Consider the following 19,542-nt stretch of genomic DNA (forward strand, 5'->3'; position numbering starts at 1 on the left):
GACACGAGGTCACATGTCTCTGACACCTTCTATGCCGATTGGTCGCTGGTCATGTGCTTGTGAAACCTTGCTCGGTGATAGGCCAGCATGACATCACTCCTGTCGTTCTGGCAGCGGATTGGCTCTGGTGTCCTCCATCTTGGATGAGGCACAGAGTCTATATAAGACCCTGACACACGCCGCATGGCGCTCAGTCCTCTTGGTTCATGCATAAGAGTAGACGCTCTGTGCGCGTTCCTCTAGGCATTCCTCTGTCTATGCTAGGTGAGCGCTACCGGCAGGGTAGCGTTCTTATACCTTACAGCTTTGGCTGCTGTCCGTATCCTTACCTCTTAGGGGAGCGGACATAGGCAGGTGCCTGAGGCACATGGTCTGGCTGGGCCTTGTGGTTCGACTCGTAGGTGGACGTTGCCGCTAGGGTAACGTTCCTTATACTGCGTCTGGCAGTTGTTCGTATCCTCGCACACTAGGGGAGCGAACAGAGGTAGGAGCTTTGTGCGGCTTACGCTGCTGTTCGTCTCTTTTGCACCACTAGAAGAGCGGACCTAGGCAGGTGCCATATCTAGTGGTTCGTGTCCTCGCACACTAGTGGAGCGAACGCAGGTAGGAGCTTTGTGCGGCTTACGCTGCTGTTCGTCTCTTTTGCACCACTAGAAGAGCGGACCTAGGTAGGTGCCATTTCGCACACATTGCCTTTGTCTCTGTGATTATTAACAGAGATCATTCCACACACCCTCCAAGTAAGGGAGGAATTGCTTTACTTACTTATTATATCCTTCTGTGAGTTAACAGAGGTATTGCACTCTGCCATAGTCTGCAGCAGAGTCTTTGCACGGTGGACCCTGACTGTCTGATACTCCTTTAAGTTATTATCAGACAGCCCCCCGTAACATTAGGACTGAGCCAAGGGTCTGGCAGTTATGGCAGAATATCAGCAGTTACACCGTTACATACAAGTACTTGAGTCACGGCTCAAGAGTATAGAGGATAAACCTCAGACCATGGTGACATCTGCACATGATCCTCGACTTGCTCTGCCAAACAGATATTCTGGCGATGCCAGATCATGTCGTGGTTTCATTAGTCAGTGTCAGATACACCTAGAGGTCAACTCTTCTCGCTTCTCTACGGAGAGGTCCAGAGTAGGCTTTATCATCTCCTTACTTCAGGACAAAGCCTTAGAATGGGCGACTCCCCTATGGGAGCGCTCTGATGTGGTTACTCTGAGACATCAAGACTTTCTTGATGCTCTTAAGGCGGTATTCATGGGTCCGCAGGTTACCCATGATGCGGCCCTGAGACTGTTAGATCTATCTCAGGGTTCGTTATCCACTAGTTCTTATGCCATTGCTTTTAGAACTCTGGTGGCAGAACTAGATTGGCCAGAGAAGGTGTTGATTCCTATCTTCTGGAGAGGGTTGGCAGGCTATGTCAAGGATGCTCTTGCTACTCGTGAGGTCCCTGCTTCTCTGGAGGACTTGATCACAGTAGCAACGAGGATCGATGTACGCCATAAGGAACGTAGACTCGAGGTCTCTTCCTCACGCCCTAAGCATCGGCCTATTCCAGTTGTTGAGGGTCCACTACCATCTTCCTCAGCATCTGAAACATCTCCCACTCCTATGGAGTTAGGTCATACGTTCTCCGGACTACGCAAGTCTGGTCCTCCTATATGTTACGTATGTCATCAGGCTGGGCACTATGCCAACAAGTGTCCTAGTCGTCAGGGAAACTCCCTGGCCTAGTAACCATTAGAGGGGGGTTACTAGAGACGTCTTCTGCACCCTCTAAGTGTTGTATCCCAGGTCAGCTCTCGTTATCTGAGAATACATGGCCTATTATGGCTTTTGTGGATTCCGGAGCTGACGGGACTTTTGTGTCCTCAGGATTTGTAAAGGGACACAATATTCCCTCTATCATGTTAGAGGCGCCTATTCCTGTCCGTGTTGTTAATGGAACTATGTTGTCTGACTCCATTACATTGAGGACAGTTCCCTTGCGCCTTTCCCTGTCTCAGGGTCACATAGAGGAGATTTCTTTTCTTGTTTTGCCTGAGGGTATAGACGACGTACTTCTGGGTCTCCCATGGCTTCGGACTCATGCTCCTCACATTGACTGGGAGTCTGACAGCATTATTAGTTGGGGTTCGAAATGTCAGTCCCGATGTCTTCCCTTACCACCTAAGGTCATTGCGGTTGCATCTACTGATCTCTCTCCCATACCTACACCCTATCTGGATTTCGCTGACGTGTTCTCCAAACAGGGTGCTGAGGTTCTTCCACCCCATAGGCCGTATGACTGTGCCATAGACCTTATCCCAGGTTCGGTTCCACCTAAAGGCAGGGTTTACCCCCTGTCGATACCTGAGTCGGAGGCCATGTCGACCTATATAAGAGAGAGTTTAGAGAAGGGGTTCATTCGTAAGTCTGTCTCTCCCGCAGGAGCTGGGTTTTTCTTTGTTCGGAAGAAAGAGGGTGATTTGCGTCCCTGCATAGATTACAGGGGTCTCAACGCAATCACAATAAAGAACAAATACCCATTACCTTTAATTTCGGAGCTCTTTGACAGACTGAGAGGAGCTCAAGTTTTTACGAAGTTGGATCTGCGGGGTGCGTATAACTTGGTACGAATTCGAAAGGGTGACGAATGGAAGACCGCTTTTAACACCCGAGACGGTCACTATGAATACCTCGTCATGCCTTTTGGGTTATGTAATGCACCCGCAGTATTTCAGGACTTCGTAAACGATGTGTTCAGGGATTTACTGTTATCCTCAGTAGTGGTGTATCTGGACGACATCCTGATTTTTTCTCCTGATCTGGAGACTCATCGTCAGGATGTCGTTCGTGTCCTTTCCCGTTTAAGGGAGCACTCATTGTTTGCTAAACTCGAGAAATGTGTATTCGAGCAGTCCTCATTGCCTTTTTTGGGTTACATTATCTCACAAGAGGGCCTGGCTATGGATCCTGCGAAGCTCTCTGCTGTCCTGCAATGGTCCGAACCTCATTCCTTGAAGGCGGTGCAACGCTTCTTAGGATTCATAAATTATTACAGGCAGTTCATACCCCATTTTTCTACTTTGGTGGCCCCTTTGGTGGCCTTGACTAAGAAAGGTGCTAATCCCAAAGCCTGGTCTACTGAGACATCTCAGGCTTTTGAGGCAGTAAAAAGACACTTTTCAACTGCACCCGTTCTTCAAAGACCCGATGAGAGTAAGCCCTTCCTCTTAGAGGTTGATGCCTCTTCAGTGGGTGCTGGTGCGGTCTTGTATCAAAAGAACGGTGCAGGTAGAAAAAGGCCGTGTTTCTTCTTTGCGAAAACCTTTTCACCGGCAGAGAGAAACTATACCATTGGGGATAGGGAACTGCTCGCCTTGAGATTAGCCTTGGAGGAGTGGCGTCACTTGCTGGAAGGAGCGAAACATCCTTTCCAGGTCTATACAGACCATAAGAATCTGACGTACTTACAAACCGCTCAGCGTCTGAATCCTCGCCAAGCCCGCTGGTCCTTGTTTTTCTCCCGCTTTCACTTCTCCATCAACTATCTGTCTGGGAGTAAGAATAACAAGGCAGACGCCCTGTCTCGCTCTATGCTTTCTACCCAGGAAGAGATTGACGAACCTCGTCTTATCCTTCCCTCCAGGGTTTTTCATACGCTCTCCCCTGTGACGTTAGACCAAATCCCACCGGGCAAGACCTTTGTTCCGCCTGATCGACAGAATGATGTACTGTCAGGGGCCCACACCTCAAAGGTGGGTGGGCATTTTGGTATTAGGCGGACACGAGAGTTACTGGAGAGGTGGTATTGGTGGCCACACTTAACCAGCCACGTCAAGAGATATGTCGGTTCCTGCTACTCGTGTGCTCGCAACCGTCCATTACGGCAGAGACCGGCTGGGCTCTTGCATCCTTTACCAGTGCCAGATAGACCATGGGAGGTGGTAGGCATGGACTTTGTGGGTGATCTTCCATGTTCACAGGGACATAGATTTGTGTGGGTCATTACGGACCATTTCTCCCGGATGGTTCATCTCGTACCGTTATCGAGAATCCCATCTTCCAGGGTACTAGCCAAACTATTCCTCAAGCATGTCTTTAGGCTTCACGGGATGCCAGATCGTATCATTTGTGATAGAGGCCCGCAATTTACTTCCCGTTTCTGGCGAGATCTTTGTAGCCTTCTGCAAATTGAGTTGAATCTCTCTTCGGCATACCATCCGGAGACCAATGGTTTGGTTGAACGTACCAATCAATCTATGATTATATACCTTCGACACTTTGTTGCTGAGAACCACGATAACTGGTCCTCCCTCCTACCCTGGGCAGAATTTGCCCTTAACAATTCGCTGGCTGAGGCCACTGGGCAGACACCCTTCGTACTCAATAATGGGCAACACCCTAGGGTACCGGTACCGTTTCCCGCTGCTGCACCTCCTCCTCTTGTGGCCGACTGGGCAACTAATGCGAGAGAGGTTTGGGATCGGACTCAAGAGTCGATCCAAGCAGCTAAGGACCGTATGAAGACGGTGTCCGATCGGTTTCGTCGCCCGGCTCCTGTCTTTTCTCCAGGGGACTTTGTGTGGCTCTCTGCAAAACACGTGAGACTTAGAGTGAGCTCTGTCAAATTTGCTCCTCGCTTCCTGGGTCCTTATGAGGTTCTTCGACAGATAAATCCTGTAGTCTACCAATTGAAGTTACCCGTCCATCTTAGGATTCATGACAAATTCCATGTTTCACTGCTAAAGCCGGCAATTTTACCTCACGCTCGTGAAGTGCACTCTCCTGCCTCTGATTCCTCTCGCTCTAGCTATGAGGTACGAGCCATAGTTGGTTCTAAGATGGTTAGAGGGCGCAGGTTCTTCTTGATAGATTGGGAGGGTTACGGCCCGGAACATCGCTCTTGGGAGCCTGAGGAGGCTGTCCATGCTCCCGACTTAGTTGCCGATTACCTGCGTCGCCGGGAGGGTGGCCCTTGAGGGGGAGGTACTGTTACGGTTGCTGTGAGCACTGGAGACTATGTCCAGATTTCTTGCTACTGCACATGTGCGAGCGCTGGAGACTAAAGGCCACTTTACACACAGAGATAAATCTGCGGCAGATCTGTGGTTGCAGTGAAATTGTGGACAATCAGTGCCAGGTTTGTGGCTGTGTACAAATGGAACAATATGTCCATGATTTCACTGCAACCACAGATCTGCCAAAGATATATCTCTGTGTGTAAAGTGGCCTTCTGTCCAGATTTCTTGCTACTGCACATGTGCGAGCGCTGGAAACTATGTCCAGATTTCTTGCTACTGCACATGTACGAGCGCCGGAGACTAAGTCCTATCTTGGAGCCATTGCACATGTGCGGGTGACATCATCGCTGACACGAGGTCACATGTCTCTGACACCTTCTATGCCGATTGGTCGCTGGTCATGTGCTTGTGATGCCTTGCTCGGTGATAGGCCAGCATGACGTCACTCCTGTCGTTCTGGCAGCGGATTGGCTCTGGTGTCCTCCATCTTGGATGAGGCACAGAGTCTATATAAGACCCTGACACACGCCGCATGGCGCTCAGTCCTCTTGGTTCATGCATAAGAGTAGACGCTCTGTGCGCGTTCCTCTAGGCATTCCTCTGTCTATGCTAGGTGAGCGCTACCGGCAGGGTAGCGTTCTTATACCTTACAGCTTTGGCTGCTGTCCGTATCCTTACCTCTTAGGGGAGCGGACATAGGCAGGTGCCTGAGGCACATGGTCTGGCTGGGCCTTGTGGTTCGACTCGTAGGTGGACGTTGCCGCTAGGGTAACGTTCCTTATACTGCGTCTGGCAGTTGTTCGTATCCTCGCACACTAGGGGAGCGAACAGAGGTAGGAGCTTTGTGCGGCTTACGCTGCTGTTCGTCTCTTTTGCACCACTAGAAGAGCGGACCTAGGCAGGTGCCATATCTAGTGGTTCGTGTCCTCGCACACTAGTGGAGCGAACGCAGGTAGGAGCTTTGTGCGGCTTACGCTGCTGTTCGTCTCTTTTGCACCACTAGAAGAGCGGACCTAGGTAGGTGCCATTTCGCACACATTGCCTTTGTCTCTGTGATTATTAACAGAGATCATTCCACACACCCTCCAAGTAAGGGAGGAATTGCTTTACTTACTTATTATATCCTTCTGTGAGTTAACAGAGGTATTGCACTCTGCCATAGTCTGCAGCAGAGTCTTTGCACGGTGGACCCTGACTGTCTGATACTCCTTTAAGTTATTATCAGACAGCCCCCCGTAACAGCGACTGAGAGCAGAGGAGGGATAAAATTGTTGTTTCTGTAAGGAAAGTCCGTGAAGGATATTCATGTTCATATTCCACAGTTAAGAACTGGGTTGCCAAATTTAAAACAGGCCACTTCCACACTAATGATGAGGAACGTCCTGGACGACAGAGAGTGGTTGTTGTTCCGGAGATCGCCGATGCTGTGCACAACCTCATACTGGAGAATAAACGAATTTCAGCTAAAGCAATAGCAGACATCATGGGGATTTCCCATGAACGTGTTTGTGTCATTATCCATGAACATTTGGACATGAGGGAGCGATCTGCAAAGTGGGTCCCCAAATGTTTGACAACAGATCAGAGAAGCATACGGGTGACAACTTCCCGCTCCATTTGTAAGCGTTTCTGGACTGATAAGAACTTCCTAGATCGACTGGTCACGATGGATGAGACCTGGATTTATTTGTATCACCCTAAAAACAAGGAGCAGTCAAAAGATTGGAGGCACAGGGGTTCTCCTCATCCAAAGAAGTTCAGGGTGCAAAAATCAGCCATTAAGGTGATGGGGTCTGTGTTCTGCGATAAGGAGGGCATGCTGCTAGTGGACTACCTTCAAATGGGTTCCACCATCAATGCAAGCTATTACATTGAACTTTTGGACCAATTGAAGGCAGCTCTGAAGGCCAAAAGGTGCGGCAAGCTGTCCAGAGGAATCTTGTTCCTGCTCCTCCCTCCGACTATCATCTGTTTACAAACCTGAAGAAACACCTCAGGGGTACCAAATTTCACACCATGTCTGATGCCATAGCTGCTACGGATGCCTGGTTTGAGGCACAACCGAAATCCTTTTTGCTAGGCTTACAGAACTTGGAATACCCATGTAAGAAGTGTGCTGACATCAGTGGAGGGTATGTGGAATAAATGTAACGTTTCATCATCCTCTCACTTTTTGTTTCTGGATAAAGCCAAAGACTTATCAGCAACCCCTCGTAGATTTAACATAAAATGTGTTTGGCTTAATGTACAAAAACCTGCTGATGGGAATACCTCTTTAGAGGGAAACTATCTCAAAGAGCCTATCCCAATAGGTAGTAGGTGTAATAATATAGCAAATACCTCCAATTAGAAACGTAGTAAGGTTCTCCAGAGTTAGCCATGTCTCTTACGTCATGTGCACGGTATTCCAGCTTACCTATCCATGGTTACATCCACTCATCTAGGGACAGTTAGTTGCTCATGGTCATAACCAGCCACAAAGCCCTGCACATGAGGTAAGGGACATGACTATATATCAGGAGAACTATACTACATTTCTAATCGCAGGTATTTGCAAATATTGTCCATAGGGACAACCCCTTTAAAGACTAAGTTACTATTTTTTTATTTTTCCATTTAATATTACAATGAACCAAAAAAAGTCTTGTCTGCGGCTCCTATGCAGACTTATATGTTGCCATGGTTACAGATTACATACAAGCTAAGCACATACTGATCCTGTTGTCATAATTTCTCTTAGGTGTCCTTCATTTACCTGTAACAGTCCTCCGTTTACTGATCTCCATACAACGAACTTCCCACGAACATCATATTGAGCTGCTATAAGTTTAATGTTTGTGTTTCGTGACTGGAAGGCAGAAATAAACTTACAGATCAGTGACATCAAAAAATAAAACCCACAATTTATAATGTTAGACACACTAAACCTAAGGCCTATTTTAAAGTGTAACCGTCGTTTTAATTTTTATTTCATAGATCAATAGTACACATGAATATAAGCAACTTAATAATAGATCTTATTAGACAAATTTGTTTCTTTCTCTGACAGAATTGATCAGTCATTATCAAAATTCTCAATTCTGAGGTGAAATCTGTATTCAGTGAGGGCCTTCCCATTACTGAGAGAGGAGATGGCAGCTGGTGCTGATGTACTGAGAGAGGAGATGGCAGCTGGTGCTGATGTACTGAGAGAGGAGATGGCAGCTGGTGCTGATGTACTGAGAGAGGAGATGGCAGCTGGTGCTGATGTACTGAGAGAGGAGATGGCAGCTGGTGCTGATGTACTGAGAGAGGAAATGGCAGCTGGTGCTGATGTACTGAGAGAGGAGATGGCAGCTGGTGCTGATGTATAGAGAGAGGAGATGGCAGCTGGTGCTGATGTATAGAGAGAGGAGATGGCAGCTGGTGCTGATGTACTGAGAGGAGATGGCAGCTGGTGCTGATGTATTGAGAGGATATGGCAGTTGGTGCTGATGTACTGAGAGGAGATGGCAGCTGGTGCTGATGTACTGAGAGAGGAGATGGCAGCTTGTGCTGATATACTGAGAGAGGAAATGGCAGCTGGTGCTGATGTACTGAGAGAGGAGATGGCAGCTGGTGCTGATGTACTGAGAGGAGATGGCAGCTGGTGCTGATGTATAGAGAGAGAGGAGATGGCAGCTGGTGCTGATGTACTGAGAGGAGATGGCAGTTGGTGCTGATGTACTGAGAGAAGAGATGGCAGCTGGTGCTGATGTATAGAGAGAGGAGATGGCAGCTGGTGCTGATGTATAGAGAGAGGAGATGGCAGCTGGTGCTGATGTACTGAGAGAGGAGGAGGCAGCTGGTGCTGATGTACTGAGAGAAGAGATGGCAGCTGGTGCTGATGTACTGAGAGGAGATGGCAGTTGGTGCTGATGTACTGAGAGAAGAGATGGCAGCTGGTGCTGATGTATAGAGAGAGGAGATGGCAGCTGGTGCTGATGTATAGAGAGAGGAGATGGCAGCTGGTGCTGATGTACTGAGAGAGGAGATGGCAGCTGGTGCTGATGTACTGAGAGAAGAGATGGCAGCTGGTGCTGATGTATAGAGAGAAGAGATGGCAGCTGGTGCTGATGTATAGAGAGAGGAGATGGCAGCTGGTGCTGATGTACTGAGAGAGGAGATGGCAGCTGGTGCTGATGTACTGAGAGAAGAGATGGCAGCTGGTGCTGATGTATAGAGAGAAGAGATGGCAGCTGGTGCTGATGTATAGAGAGAGGAGATGGCAGCTGGTGCTGATGTACTGAGAGAGGAGGAGGCAGCTGGTGCTGATGTATAGAGAGGAGATGGCAGCTGGTGCTGATGTATAGAGAGAGGAGATGGCAGCTGGTGCTGATGTACTGAGAGAGGAGGAGGCAGCTGGTGCTGATGTATAGAGAGGAGATGGCAGCTGGTGCTGATGTATAGAGAGAGGAGATGGCAGCTGGTGCTGATGTATTGAGAGAGGAGATGGCTTTGCTTTATGAGTTCATCCTAGAATTGAGAAGTAACCAGATGGGGAAATACAACTCCAGATGGGGACCTTGGATTAGCAACTTCACAAGAACACTTAAAGCATAGCCGGCTGACGACAAGAACAACCTATTTAATTGACCACGTTATAAATATAAAGTGTGGACAGCAGTGTAAACAGATTGAAGAAACTACAAATGATAAGTTAGGCATTGAGTAAAAAATTAATGTAGAATAAACCGTCTCCTGTTCTACCCGGTTTTCTTCCCTGTAGCTCCTCAGTTCCCCTATAACCGCCCCTATGAATCACCCCAGTTACTTTACATTAAGTATTAAACTCCGTATCTTTTAGTTGTGGAATGCGAGCACAGATGATACGTATTGATCTCATTTAGTAAGATGTACATCAGTGATTTACTGTGCTATGTAGTACTATATTCATAAATCATAAAGAGTTGTCTTATTTTTCATTGTTAGGAATACTTCCCCCTCCCCCGATCCCCTCCCATTTTCTCCAATAATATTCTTCTAATAAGATGTTACTTCATTTACCTTTATTCCTCCCCCTATGAATTGGAAGTATTTATCTGTAATGTCTGTGTTGGAAAAAAATCTAATAAAAATATGTTGTACGAAAGAGGATATGGCAGTTGGTGTTGATGAGATTCTATGTAGATACAAGAGGGGGTGGAGCTCTGCCTCTAAGCCCTCCCTCTGTCTCAAGCCCCTCCTCATAGCTCCTCCCACTGTCATAGAATCTCATCAGCAACAACTGCCATACAAAATAAACGTTCTTGATGAAATCACTTAAGTTTCTTCGTTGCATTTTCTGAGTGTATTCACCACAAATTAAACAAAAACAGTCCGGAGAAATAACAGCTTCTTTGTGGAATTTTGCAAGAGTAACATTTGAACACAGTTGTTGTGCATTCCAGTGTGCCTGCACAATACTAGTTATGATGGGGTTACTGAATGGCACTCATCAGGTTCTAGTTTGGCCTGGTTGTCTCCCGCACTCCTATCACAACGTCTATGAAGAACTGAATAGAATACAACAGATCATGCAGATCATTATTAACTCTTTGATGTTCCTAAATCCCCTCCCCCAACTATCCCTACCACTGTCCCCATTTCCTTACCATCTCCTTCTTCTCTCTCCCTCACTTTCCTCCTTTTTCTTTTATACTCCTCATCTTCATATCAGAAGTAATGTTTCAATAAGTAGTTTCCAACTCGGGAATAGCTCACAAAGCACAAAGTTTTTTGTTCCACTACAAATTGAACAGCTGTACACTCCAAACTAGAGATGAGCGGACCCGTGGAAGTTCAGTTCGGTGGGTGCAGCTGGATTTTAGAAAAAGTTTTGTTTGGGATCTGGACTTGACCTGAACCCCAATTGAAGTCACTAATTGGGCAGTTTGGATCTCCACTCACATGCAGCCAGCAATAAACTGATCACTTCCGGAGGCCGGAGGACAGGGTTTTCTCGTTCTTTTTGTTTGGAACTCACTACATCCGCTCATGCTGTTGTTACCCCCCAGAAGCCATTCATCACTGCAAGTAGCTCACACTGGGCTGAGCACCGAGTGTACCTGAGCACATCGATGCTCACGTGAGTGGTCCGCATATGTAAAGCACCCGAACTCCGAACTATTTTTTTTTTGTAAAGCCTGTGTTTGGTATGAACACTGGTTCGCTTATCTCTACCCAAAACACAAGTTTTGCAAGAAAACCAGACATGATGGAAATATTTTTAGCATTTTTCACATATTCAGCATGCAGTTTTCTAGCTGTAGAGCTGTGTAATAGAACTGCACTGGGAATCTCATCTTTATAGTTTATGAGGGCACAGATCATGGAAGAATTTTTTTTATCTCCCAGGAGTAACCCATTAATATCCTGTATTCACCCTTGTCTCATAAGAATCCCGGAGTGTCTATCAGCTAGATCTTCCGTCTTCTCCTCTCGCTTCCTAAAGCTCAATGTGGCCAAAACCAAACTAATCATATTTCCTCCATCTCACCTACACTCTCTACCGGATCTATCTATTACAATAAATAACATCATGCTCTCCCCAGTACCCAAAGTTCGGTGCCTCGGAGTGACCTTTGACTTTGCCTTGTCCTTCATACCCCACATCCAATCCCTCACCACCTCCTGCCGCCTTCAACTCAAAAATATTTCCAGAATCCGTCCTTTCCTCAATTCTCATTGTACAAAAATGCTAGTGCATGCCCTCATAATCTCCCGCCTCGATTACTGCAACATCCTCCTCTGTGGCCTCCCTGCTAACACCCTCACACCTCTCCAGTCCATCCTTAACTCTGCTGTCCGACTGATCCACCTCTCTCCTCAATACCACCCCGCTTCTCCCCTCTGCAAATCCCTCCATTAGCTCCCTATCTTCCACCGTATCCGATTCAAACTACTAACACTGACCTACAAAGCCGTCCATAATCTGTCTCCTCCATATATCTCCGAACTAATCTCCCGCTAGACTCCAAAATGTAATCTGTGGTCCTCCCAAGATCTCCTGCTCTCCTCCTGACTCATTCTCTCCTCATACAACCGCCTCCAAAACTTCCCCCGAGCATCCAGTCTTCTGGAATTCACTGCCCCAACATATCAGATTATCTGCTACACTTGCAAGCTTCAAACGGAACTTGAAAACCCATCTGTTCAGAAATGTCTATAATCTCCAATGACCTCGCTGCCTCACCACCACCCGAAATGCCGCCTCACCACCGTGCCAGAACTGCCGCCCGACCAACACCCCACCTACTGTCTCCTCCCCAATATCCTATAGAATGTAAGCCTGAAAGGGCAGGGTCCTCTTCCCTCTGTTCCAGTGTGTCTATTGTAACTTGTAAATGTTTTCTGCATGTAACCCCTTCTCATGACCAGCACCATGGAACCAATGGTGCTTTATAAATAAATATTAATAGTAATAATAATAATCATAATAATAATAATGTATCCTCCACCTTGTCTAATGATGCATCACCCATCTTGTCTAGTAATGCATCCCCCATTTTGTCTAATGATGCATCCCCCATCTTGTCACATAGTGCATCCCACATCTTGTCTAATAATGCATCCTCTATCTTGTGTAATATTGCATCCCCCATTATTATCTAATAATGTATCCCCCATTTGGTCTCATAATGCATCCCCCATCTTGTCTCATAGTGCATCCCCCATCTTGTCTAATAATGCATCCTCCATCTTGTATAATATTGCATCCCCCATCTTTTCTAGTAATACAACCCCCATCTTGTCTAATAAAGTATCCCCCAACTTGTGTAATATTGCATCCCCCATTTTGTCTCATAGTGCGTTGCCCATCTTGTCTAATGATGCATCCCCCATCTTGTGTAATATTGTATCCCCAATCTTGTGTAATATTGTATCCCCCATCTTGTGTAATATTGTATTCCCCATCTCTAGTTGTAAAGCAATTTTGTGCAGCCGGACCTCTCTCCCACTTCTCTGGCTGCAAAAGTAGATTGGGCAGAGCAAGTCCTGCCCCTTCCGAGCCGGATAAAAATACATTACATCGAGTGGTGTGACTAAGTATTGCTACTATCGCCATTCATTTACTAGGTTTACTTTTTACTTTATAATATTGTAAATTTATTCTTCAAAACTTTTGCACACTATTAATGAGATTTGCAACCTCTCCCTGACGTGACGTACGGCGCATGTATATCACACATCGGTGCGGGTGTACGGAGCGGGCACAAGAGCAACTCCATACGGGGCAGGCACCAACTAGGTAATGAAAAGTAAAGGCTTTTGGAAGAGGAGGAGGGAAAAATGAAACATAAAAAGAACAATTGGCTCTGACATCAAGAGGTTAAAATTGATGACCTTTCTTTAAAGGGACTGTTTCATCAGCCCAGAATGATATCATAGTGCAGCCAAACATTTAAGTCACCTCCCCACTTGCTTGTTTTCCCTATATCTCTGCCATTCTCAAACCAGAGCTGTAAATCAAAGAAGTGTGAGGGAGGAGATAGAGGGAACACACACACAGGTGGGAGTTGCTCTTAGGTGGGCTTCACATCAGCGGTATTCTGCCGCAATGCCGGATCCGTCACAAATGCGGTACAGTTCAATACAGTTAAATGGAATGGGTCGCATGTGACCTTATCTTGCCGCGATTCCATTTAACTGTATTGAACTGTACCGCATTTGTGACAGATCCGGCATTGCGGCAGAATACCGCTGATGTGCACGCAGTGTTAAAGGGAACCGGTCAGGTCCCCTATGCACCAAGAACCACGAGCAGTTCTGGGTGCATATTGCTAATCCTTGCCTAAAGGCCACTTCACACAGAACGACATAGCTAACGAGATATTGTTGGGGGTCACGGAATTCGTGACGCACATCTGGCCTCGTTAGCGACGTCGTTGCGTGTGACACCTACAAGCGACCACTAACGATCAGAAATACTCACTTAATCGTTGATCGTTGACACGTCGTTCATTTCCCAAATATCGTTGCTGGTGCTGGAAGCAGGTTATTATTATTATTATTATTATTTATTATTATAGCGCCATTTATTCCATGGCGCTTTACAAGTGAAAGAGGGTATACGTACAACAATCATTAACAGTACAAGACAGACTGGTATAGGAGGAGAGAGGACCCTGCCCGCGAGGGCTCACAGTCTACAGGGAATGGGTGATGGTACAATAGGTGAGGACAGAGCTGGTTGCGCAGTGGTCTACTGGGCTGAGGGCTATTGTAGGTTGTAGGCTTGTTGGAAGAGGTTGTTCGTCGTTCCCGAGGCAGCACACATCGCTACGTGTGACACCCCAGGAACGACTAACAACAACATACCTGCGGCCTGCCGACAAAGAGGTGGGCGTGTCGTTAATGCGGCTGGTCTCCGCCCCTCTGCTTCTTTTGGCGGGCCGCTGTGTGACGTCACTGTGACGGTGCATGAACCTCCCCCTTATCAAGAGGTTGTCCGCCGCCCACAGCAACGTCGCTAGGAAGGTAAGCATGTGTGACGCCTCCTATCAATATTGATCGCCATGGGCAGCGATTTGCCCGTGACGCACAAACGACGGGGGGGGGGGTGCTTTCGCTAGCGATGCCGCTGCGTGTAAAGCGCCCTTAACTGTCCCTGTATCTAGTAGCATACATAAAGAGATCTTTAGAAAAAGTATTTTTAAAGATCCTTTATGATATGCTAATGAGCGCAGGAACTAGTCGCAAGGGCGTTACTTCTCCTGACTAGTCCGCCCTCTCAGCATGTTAGCATGCCCACAGGCGCGTGCTAAAATGCTATTGAATGCCTAGCGTTATCGGCATAGACGCACGTGCCTGTCTGTTGTCACCGCCTAGACGCCGGGTTTAGGCTCAGTGCGCATAATCAGAAGTCCCCGGTCATGCGCACTAGACCTCTCTGAAGCAAGGACGCGTACACCTGGCTTCCTAGTGTGCATGGCCGGAAGTGCTGGGACTTCTGATCATGTGCACTGAGCCTAAACACGGCTTCTGAGGCAGGGACAACAGACAGGTATGTGAGTCTGTGCCAACAATGCTGCGCAGTGGGCATTAAATAGCATGTCAGCACACCCCTATGGGTGGAATAACATGGTAAGAGAGCGGACTAGTCGGGGGAAATAACGCCCTTGTGATTAGTCCCTGCGCTCATTAGCAGATCATAAAGGATCTTTTAGAAATACTTTTTCTAAAGATCTCTTTATGTATACTACTAGATAGTGGAACAGTTAGGCAGGGATTAGCAATAGGCACCCAGAACTGCTCGTGGCTGTGGGTGCACAGGGGACCTGACAGGTTCACTTTAAGTGAAAATAATAGAGCTGTAATTCCAGACACAGCCACTGTAAAATGATGGCGCTGTGCCTGGCAAAGAATGAAAGAAGCGTCCCTAGTGTGAGCTAGTGGTATAGCCGGGAGTTGAGATAGCCCCTTCCAATCTAATATGCTAAACATTGGCCTTTATAATCCCTTTAATAAATCTGATCCGCTATTTCTGCTCTAACCATGCTGGTATGGTCGGTTATAAAGTCAGATTTCCTTACCTGGTCATTTATCTTAAAGCTGAAGTTTTCTGGAAAAGGAGACGATGTAAGGACCCGGGCCGCTATCCCTGGCTGGTCATCATAATACAACCATGGGATATTGGTTCTCCTGTGAAACACATTAAAAATGTAAATTATTTGAGCAGCTGCTACATTTTGTCTTGTTGGAGATGATGCCGTATAGTTTATATCATTTTTTTTTCTTTTGTACCAGAAAGAAATGGAGTGCACAACTCCAAGCGCAGCTGTACTGGTGAATATATATCGGAACAGAGCACAGGCGTCGGCGTTCTGGGGGCTTGTGGAGTGCATGCTCATCACACACATGTTCCCTAATGCTTGGCACGCCGTCTGATTGGAGTCTTGCTACAAAAAAAAGAGAAGAACAATTAAAAAAAGGGACGTACTTCATTTAGTGCTCCTACACAGTTTACTCTTTAAAGGTTAGTCACTTATTAATAGTAGTAAAGTTTCATAGATAATAGTGGAGGGATAGTGTGCAGGGTAAACGCTTGTGCTCCCCTTATTAGCAGCTCCTGAGACTTAGCAGGCCGTCTTTTAAAGGAACCTACAACCAACAATTCAGGTGTACAAGAAAGTCATTCATAGAAAATGTATTAAATATTCTGCAAAATACAAACAATTATTAATATACTTTATTCATAAACTACAACTAATAAGGTACAAGGGGAAATATGTCGCACTACATAGAGTACATAGGTAAGGATGGTTAACCTCGGGGAGATAAACATCCAACACAGCGGAGACACCATCACGTGTTTCTCAACGCAGTGACACTAGAACAAGGCCCCCTGGAAAAATATGCAAAACAAGAATGCCACAGAGACACCATCACATGTTTCTCAACGCTGGCAGGAAACTAGCCAGGTCTTTCACCGGTAAGGAACAACCACTGGAAGGGCAGTCTCCAGTCAAGGAGACCACCTATGCCAAACATGGTATCCATCCACAGACAGCTGTTTCGGGGTATTGACTAGCACACTATCATGACTGCACTGTACTGTATATGGATACAAGGAGAACTGGGCTCAAATTCATACAGCATTGAATCCAACCCTTAGATGTAACAGTAAATAAATCATTCAGTCATCCTATTAAACTTTGTACAGATCACAATCTAAATATGTATAGTACATCAATCAAAAAAGAGGTACCTAGAATCAACATACAGATATAGTGTGCTGGCCTCAAAGACCTTACAACTCACACTGGGAACACCATAGTAAGTGCATCTACATAAAACAACTTTGTAACACCTCTATTGCCAGTGAGCATATATGTATATATCAATTCCTGAAGCTATGTGTGCATCCATAACCGCAGCCCCAAGCGCCACTCCCAACTCGACGCGCGTTTCACCGCACTTCCGGTTTTGTCAGGTATTGATATCCTATTCTCCCACTCCATGTAGTGCAACATATTTCCCCTTGTACCTTACTAGCTGTTATCTCTTTAGAGGCTATTTATAGGTTGTGTCTTTTAAAGGAGTTGTCCATTAATAAAAAATCTCTCCATAAAAAGGGAACCAACCAGCAGGATTTTCCCATATAAACTAAAGGCAATGCCATACTGGCACTAGCATGCTGAATAAAATCATACCTTCACTTTTCAGTTGGATCTTTGATTGCAGAAAAAAACATTCATAAAGGCTCAGAAATTAATGCCTTCTTTGATTGACATGTGTAGCAGGGCTGGCCTTTGTGGGTCAGGTCCTTTGTGATGATTCCTCCTGGCTTGCACTTTTCTTTATTTAAATTTTGCGCTGTGCACATTGCTAGAGTAATGATTTGTGAAAATGGCCCAGGAGTCAGCAAATGTGCATACTGTGACCTCTGGCGCCACTGAAGACACTGTGAAGAAGACTATGAGCAGCATCGGCGCATGCGCTGATGGAAAAAAATAAATTAAATCTGCGCATGCGCCGATGCCACTCAGTCTTCTCCACAGTGTCTTCAATAAAATGCAGTAATAACAAGAAGGATTTGCGGGGCACTACTTCCACTGAGGACTGTCCACATCAAACAACCAGCGGCTAGTTGCAGAAAGCACACACGGTGCTATTGATCTCTGCTGTGACAAGAGAAAACTTCCAGGTCGGACTATACTGAATACAGCTACGGGGTGCTTGTTCCAAAAGCAACAGAGCATGAGACATTAAGCAAAGGGAGAAAAAAGGAACAGCACTCACCGGTAATTGTTGTGAAGTATTCAGGTTTATTTCATGGTCGGAGGATACATGCTTCGGCGTTACAGGGAGGGACTGAGGATGGTTAGCACAAAAAGACTACGGCCGTTTCGCCCCTGTAGGTGGGGCTTCGACGGGTCTTACCCGTTAAGAAAGAGTAAGAACTGAAGAAAAGAAGGGTAGTATTAGAGGGGTGCACAAGAAGGGCCAAGGGGAAGGGAAGGAGAGCTAGGAGTGACGGTTGTCAAAAAGGGTTCGATAATCATTAGTATCCTTATATAATATCCATGGCGTCCATATTTTCAGGAACCTTTCCGTATTGCCCTCCGCTTCTGCTGACAGATCCTCCATATGATGGATATATGCAAATACCTGCTGCCACTCCCCCAAGGACGGAACCTCCATTGATCGCCAATCTCTGGGTATCACTGCCCTTGCTGCCGTTAGACAAAACCGTAATAGGCCCCCCTTCTGGACTCTGAAGGACCCAGGAAGCATGGATAATAATATTATTTGAGGAGACTGTGGCACCACCTCTCCAGTTATTTTCGTATATGTCTGAAAAACTGCCTCCCAAAACCCGTCGAAGCCCCACCTACAGGGGCGAAACGGCCGTAGTCTTTTTGTGCTAACCATCCTCATTCCCTCCCTGTAACGCCGAAGCATGTATCCTCCGACCATGAAATAAACCTGAATACTTCACAGCAATTACCGGTGAGTGCTGTTCCTTTTTTCTCCCTTTGCTTAATGTCTTCAATAAAATGAGATCATGGTAAACACATGCGCCGACCCGGGAGCCATTCTAATTAAGATATCATTACTCTAGCAATGTGCACCTGTTGGCAACAGTGGTGCAGAGCGAAATGTAAATAAAGAAAAGGGGCAAGCCAGGAGGACGCCGGAGGAGGAATATACACAGAGGACCCGACCCTGCACCACTGCACACGTCAATCAAATGATGCACAAATATCTGGACTTTTATGAACGTTTTTTTCTGTAACCAAAGATCCAATCTGAAAAGTCAATGGTTTTTTTTGTTTTCACCAGTTTGACATGGTCTTTACTTTATATGGGAAAATCCTGCTGATTAAAGGGAACCAATCAATTCAGGGTCCTTTAGAAAATAAAAACAAATGTATACTCACCTCCGGTAGTAGTACTGTTCCAGTGAGGTAGGAGTTGCCGTTCCCTGTGGGTAACGTGACATTATTGTATCACATGACCACTGCAGCCCATCACAGCGGCCACTGATCAGTTGCAGCTCATCAATATTCCATTAGATTGGATGCCCGCTCTGATGACATACTATGCAACTGGTTAGTGGCCGCTGATTGGATGTTGAAGCTCCAACATCTACACCGTGTGTAGAATTATTAGGCAAGTTGTATTTTAGAGGATTTTTTTTTATTATTGATCAAGAACTATGTTCTCAATCAACCCAAAAGACTCATAAATATCAAAGCTTAATATTTTTGGAAGTTGGAGTGGGTTTTTTTTATATTTGGCTATCTTAGGAGGATATCTGTTTTTGCAGGTAACTATTACTGTGCATAATTATTCGGCAACTTATTAAAAACCAAATATATTCCCATCTCACTTGTTAAACATAAACATTTCTGACATGCAAAAACAAAACCCCAAAAAATTAGTGACCAATATTCTTTCTGATGACACTCAACAGCCTACCATTCATAGATTCTGTCAGTTGCTTGATCTGTGTCAGTATTCCGGGATTTCCAGTTTGCTTCTGAAGGATCTTGCCCTTTGTTAACATGGAGTTTTCTGTT

General features: G+C 46.1%; 1 protein-coding gene across 2 annotated transcripts in view; it reads right to left on the reverse strand.

Annotated features, from left to right (window-relative positions):
- The window catches only part of TMEM67 (transmembrane protein 67), a 135,625-nt gene that overhangs the window by 69,250 nt on the left and 46,833 nt on the right, over positions 1–19,542 (reverse strand). For both annotated transcript variants that reach the window (XM_075316256.1, XM_075316255.1), the window contains exons 8-10: positions 15,761–15,915; positions 15,550–15,658; positions 7,773–7,865 (exon numbers count right to left, since the gene is read on the reverse strand). In XM_075316256.1, the coding sequence (XP_075172371.1) occupies positions 7,773–7,865; positions 15,550–15,658; positions 15,761–15,915 (357 nt within the window). The remainder of the gene's footprint in view (positions 1–7,772; positions 7,866–15,549; positions 15,659–15,760; positions 15,916–19,542) is intronic.

Source organism: Anomaloglossus baeobatrachus, chromosome 6 (genome assembly GCF_048569485.1).
Source record: "Anomaloglossus baeobatrachus isolate aAnoBae1 chromosome 6, aAnoBae1.hap1, whole genome shotgun sequence".
In the NCBI taxonomy this organism is placed as follows: Eukaryota; Metazoa; Chordata; class Amphibia; order Anura; family Aromobatidae; genus Anomaloglossus; species Anomaloglossus baeobatrachus.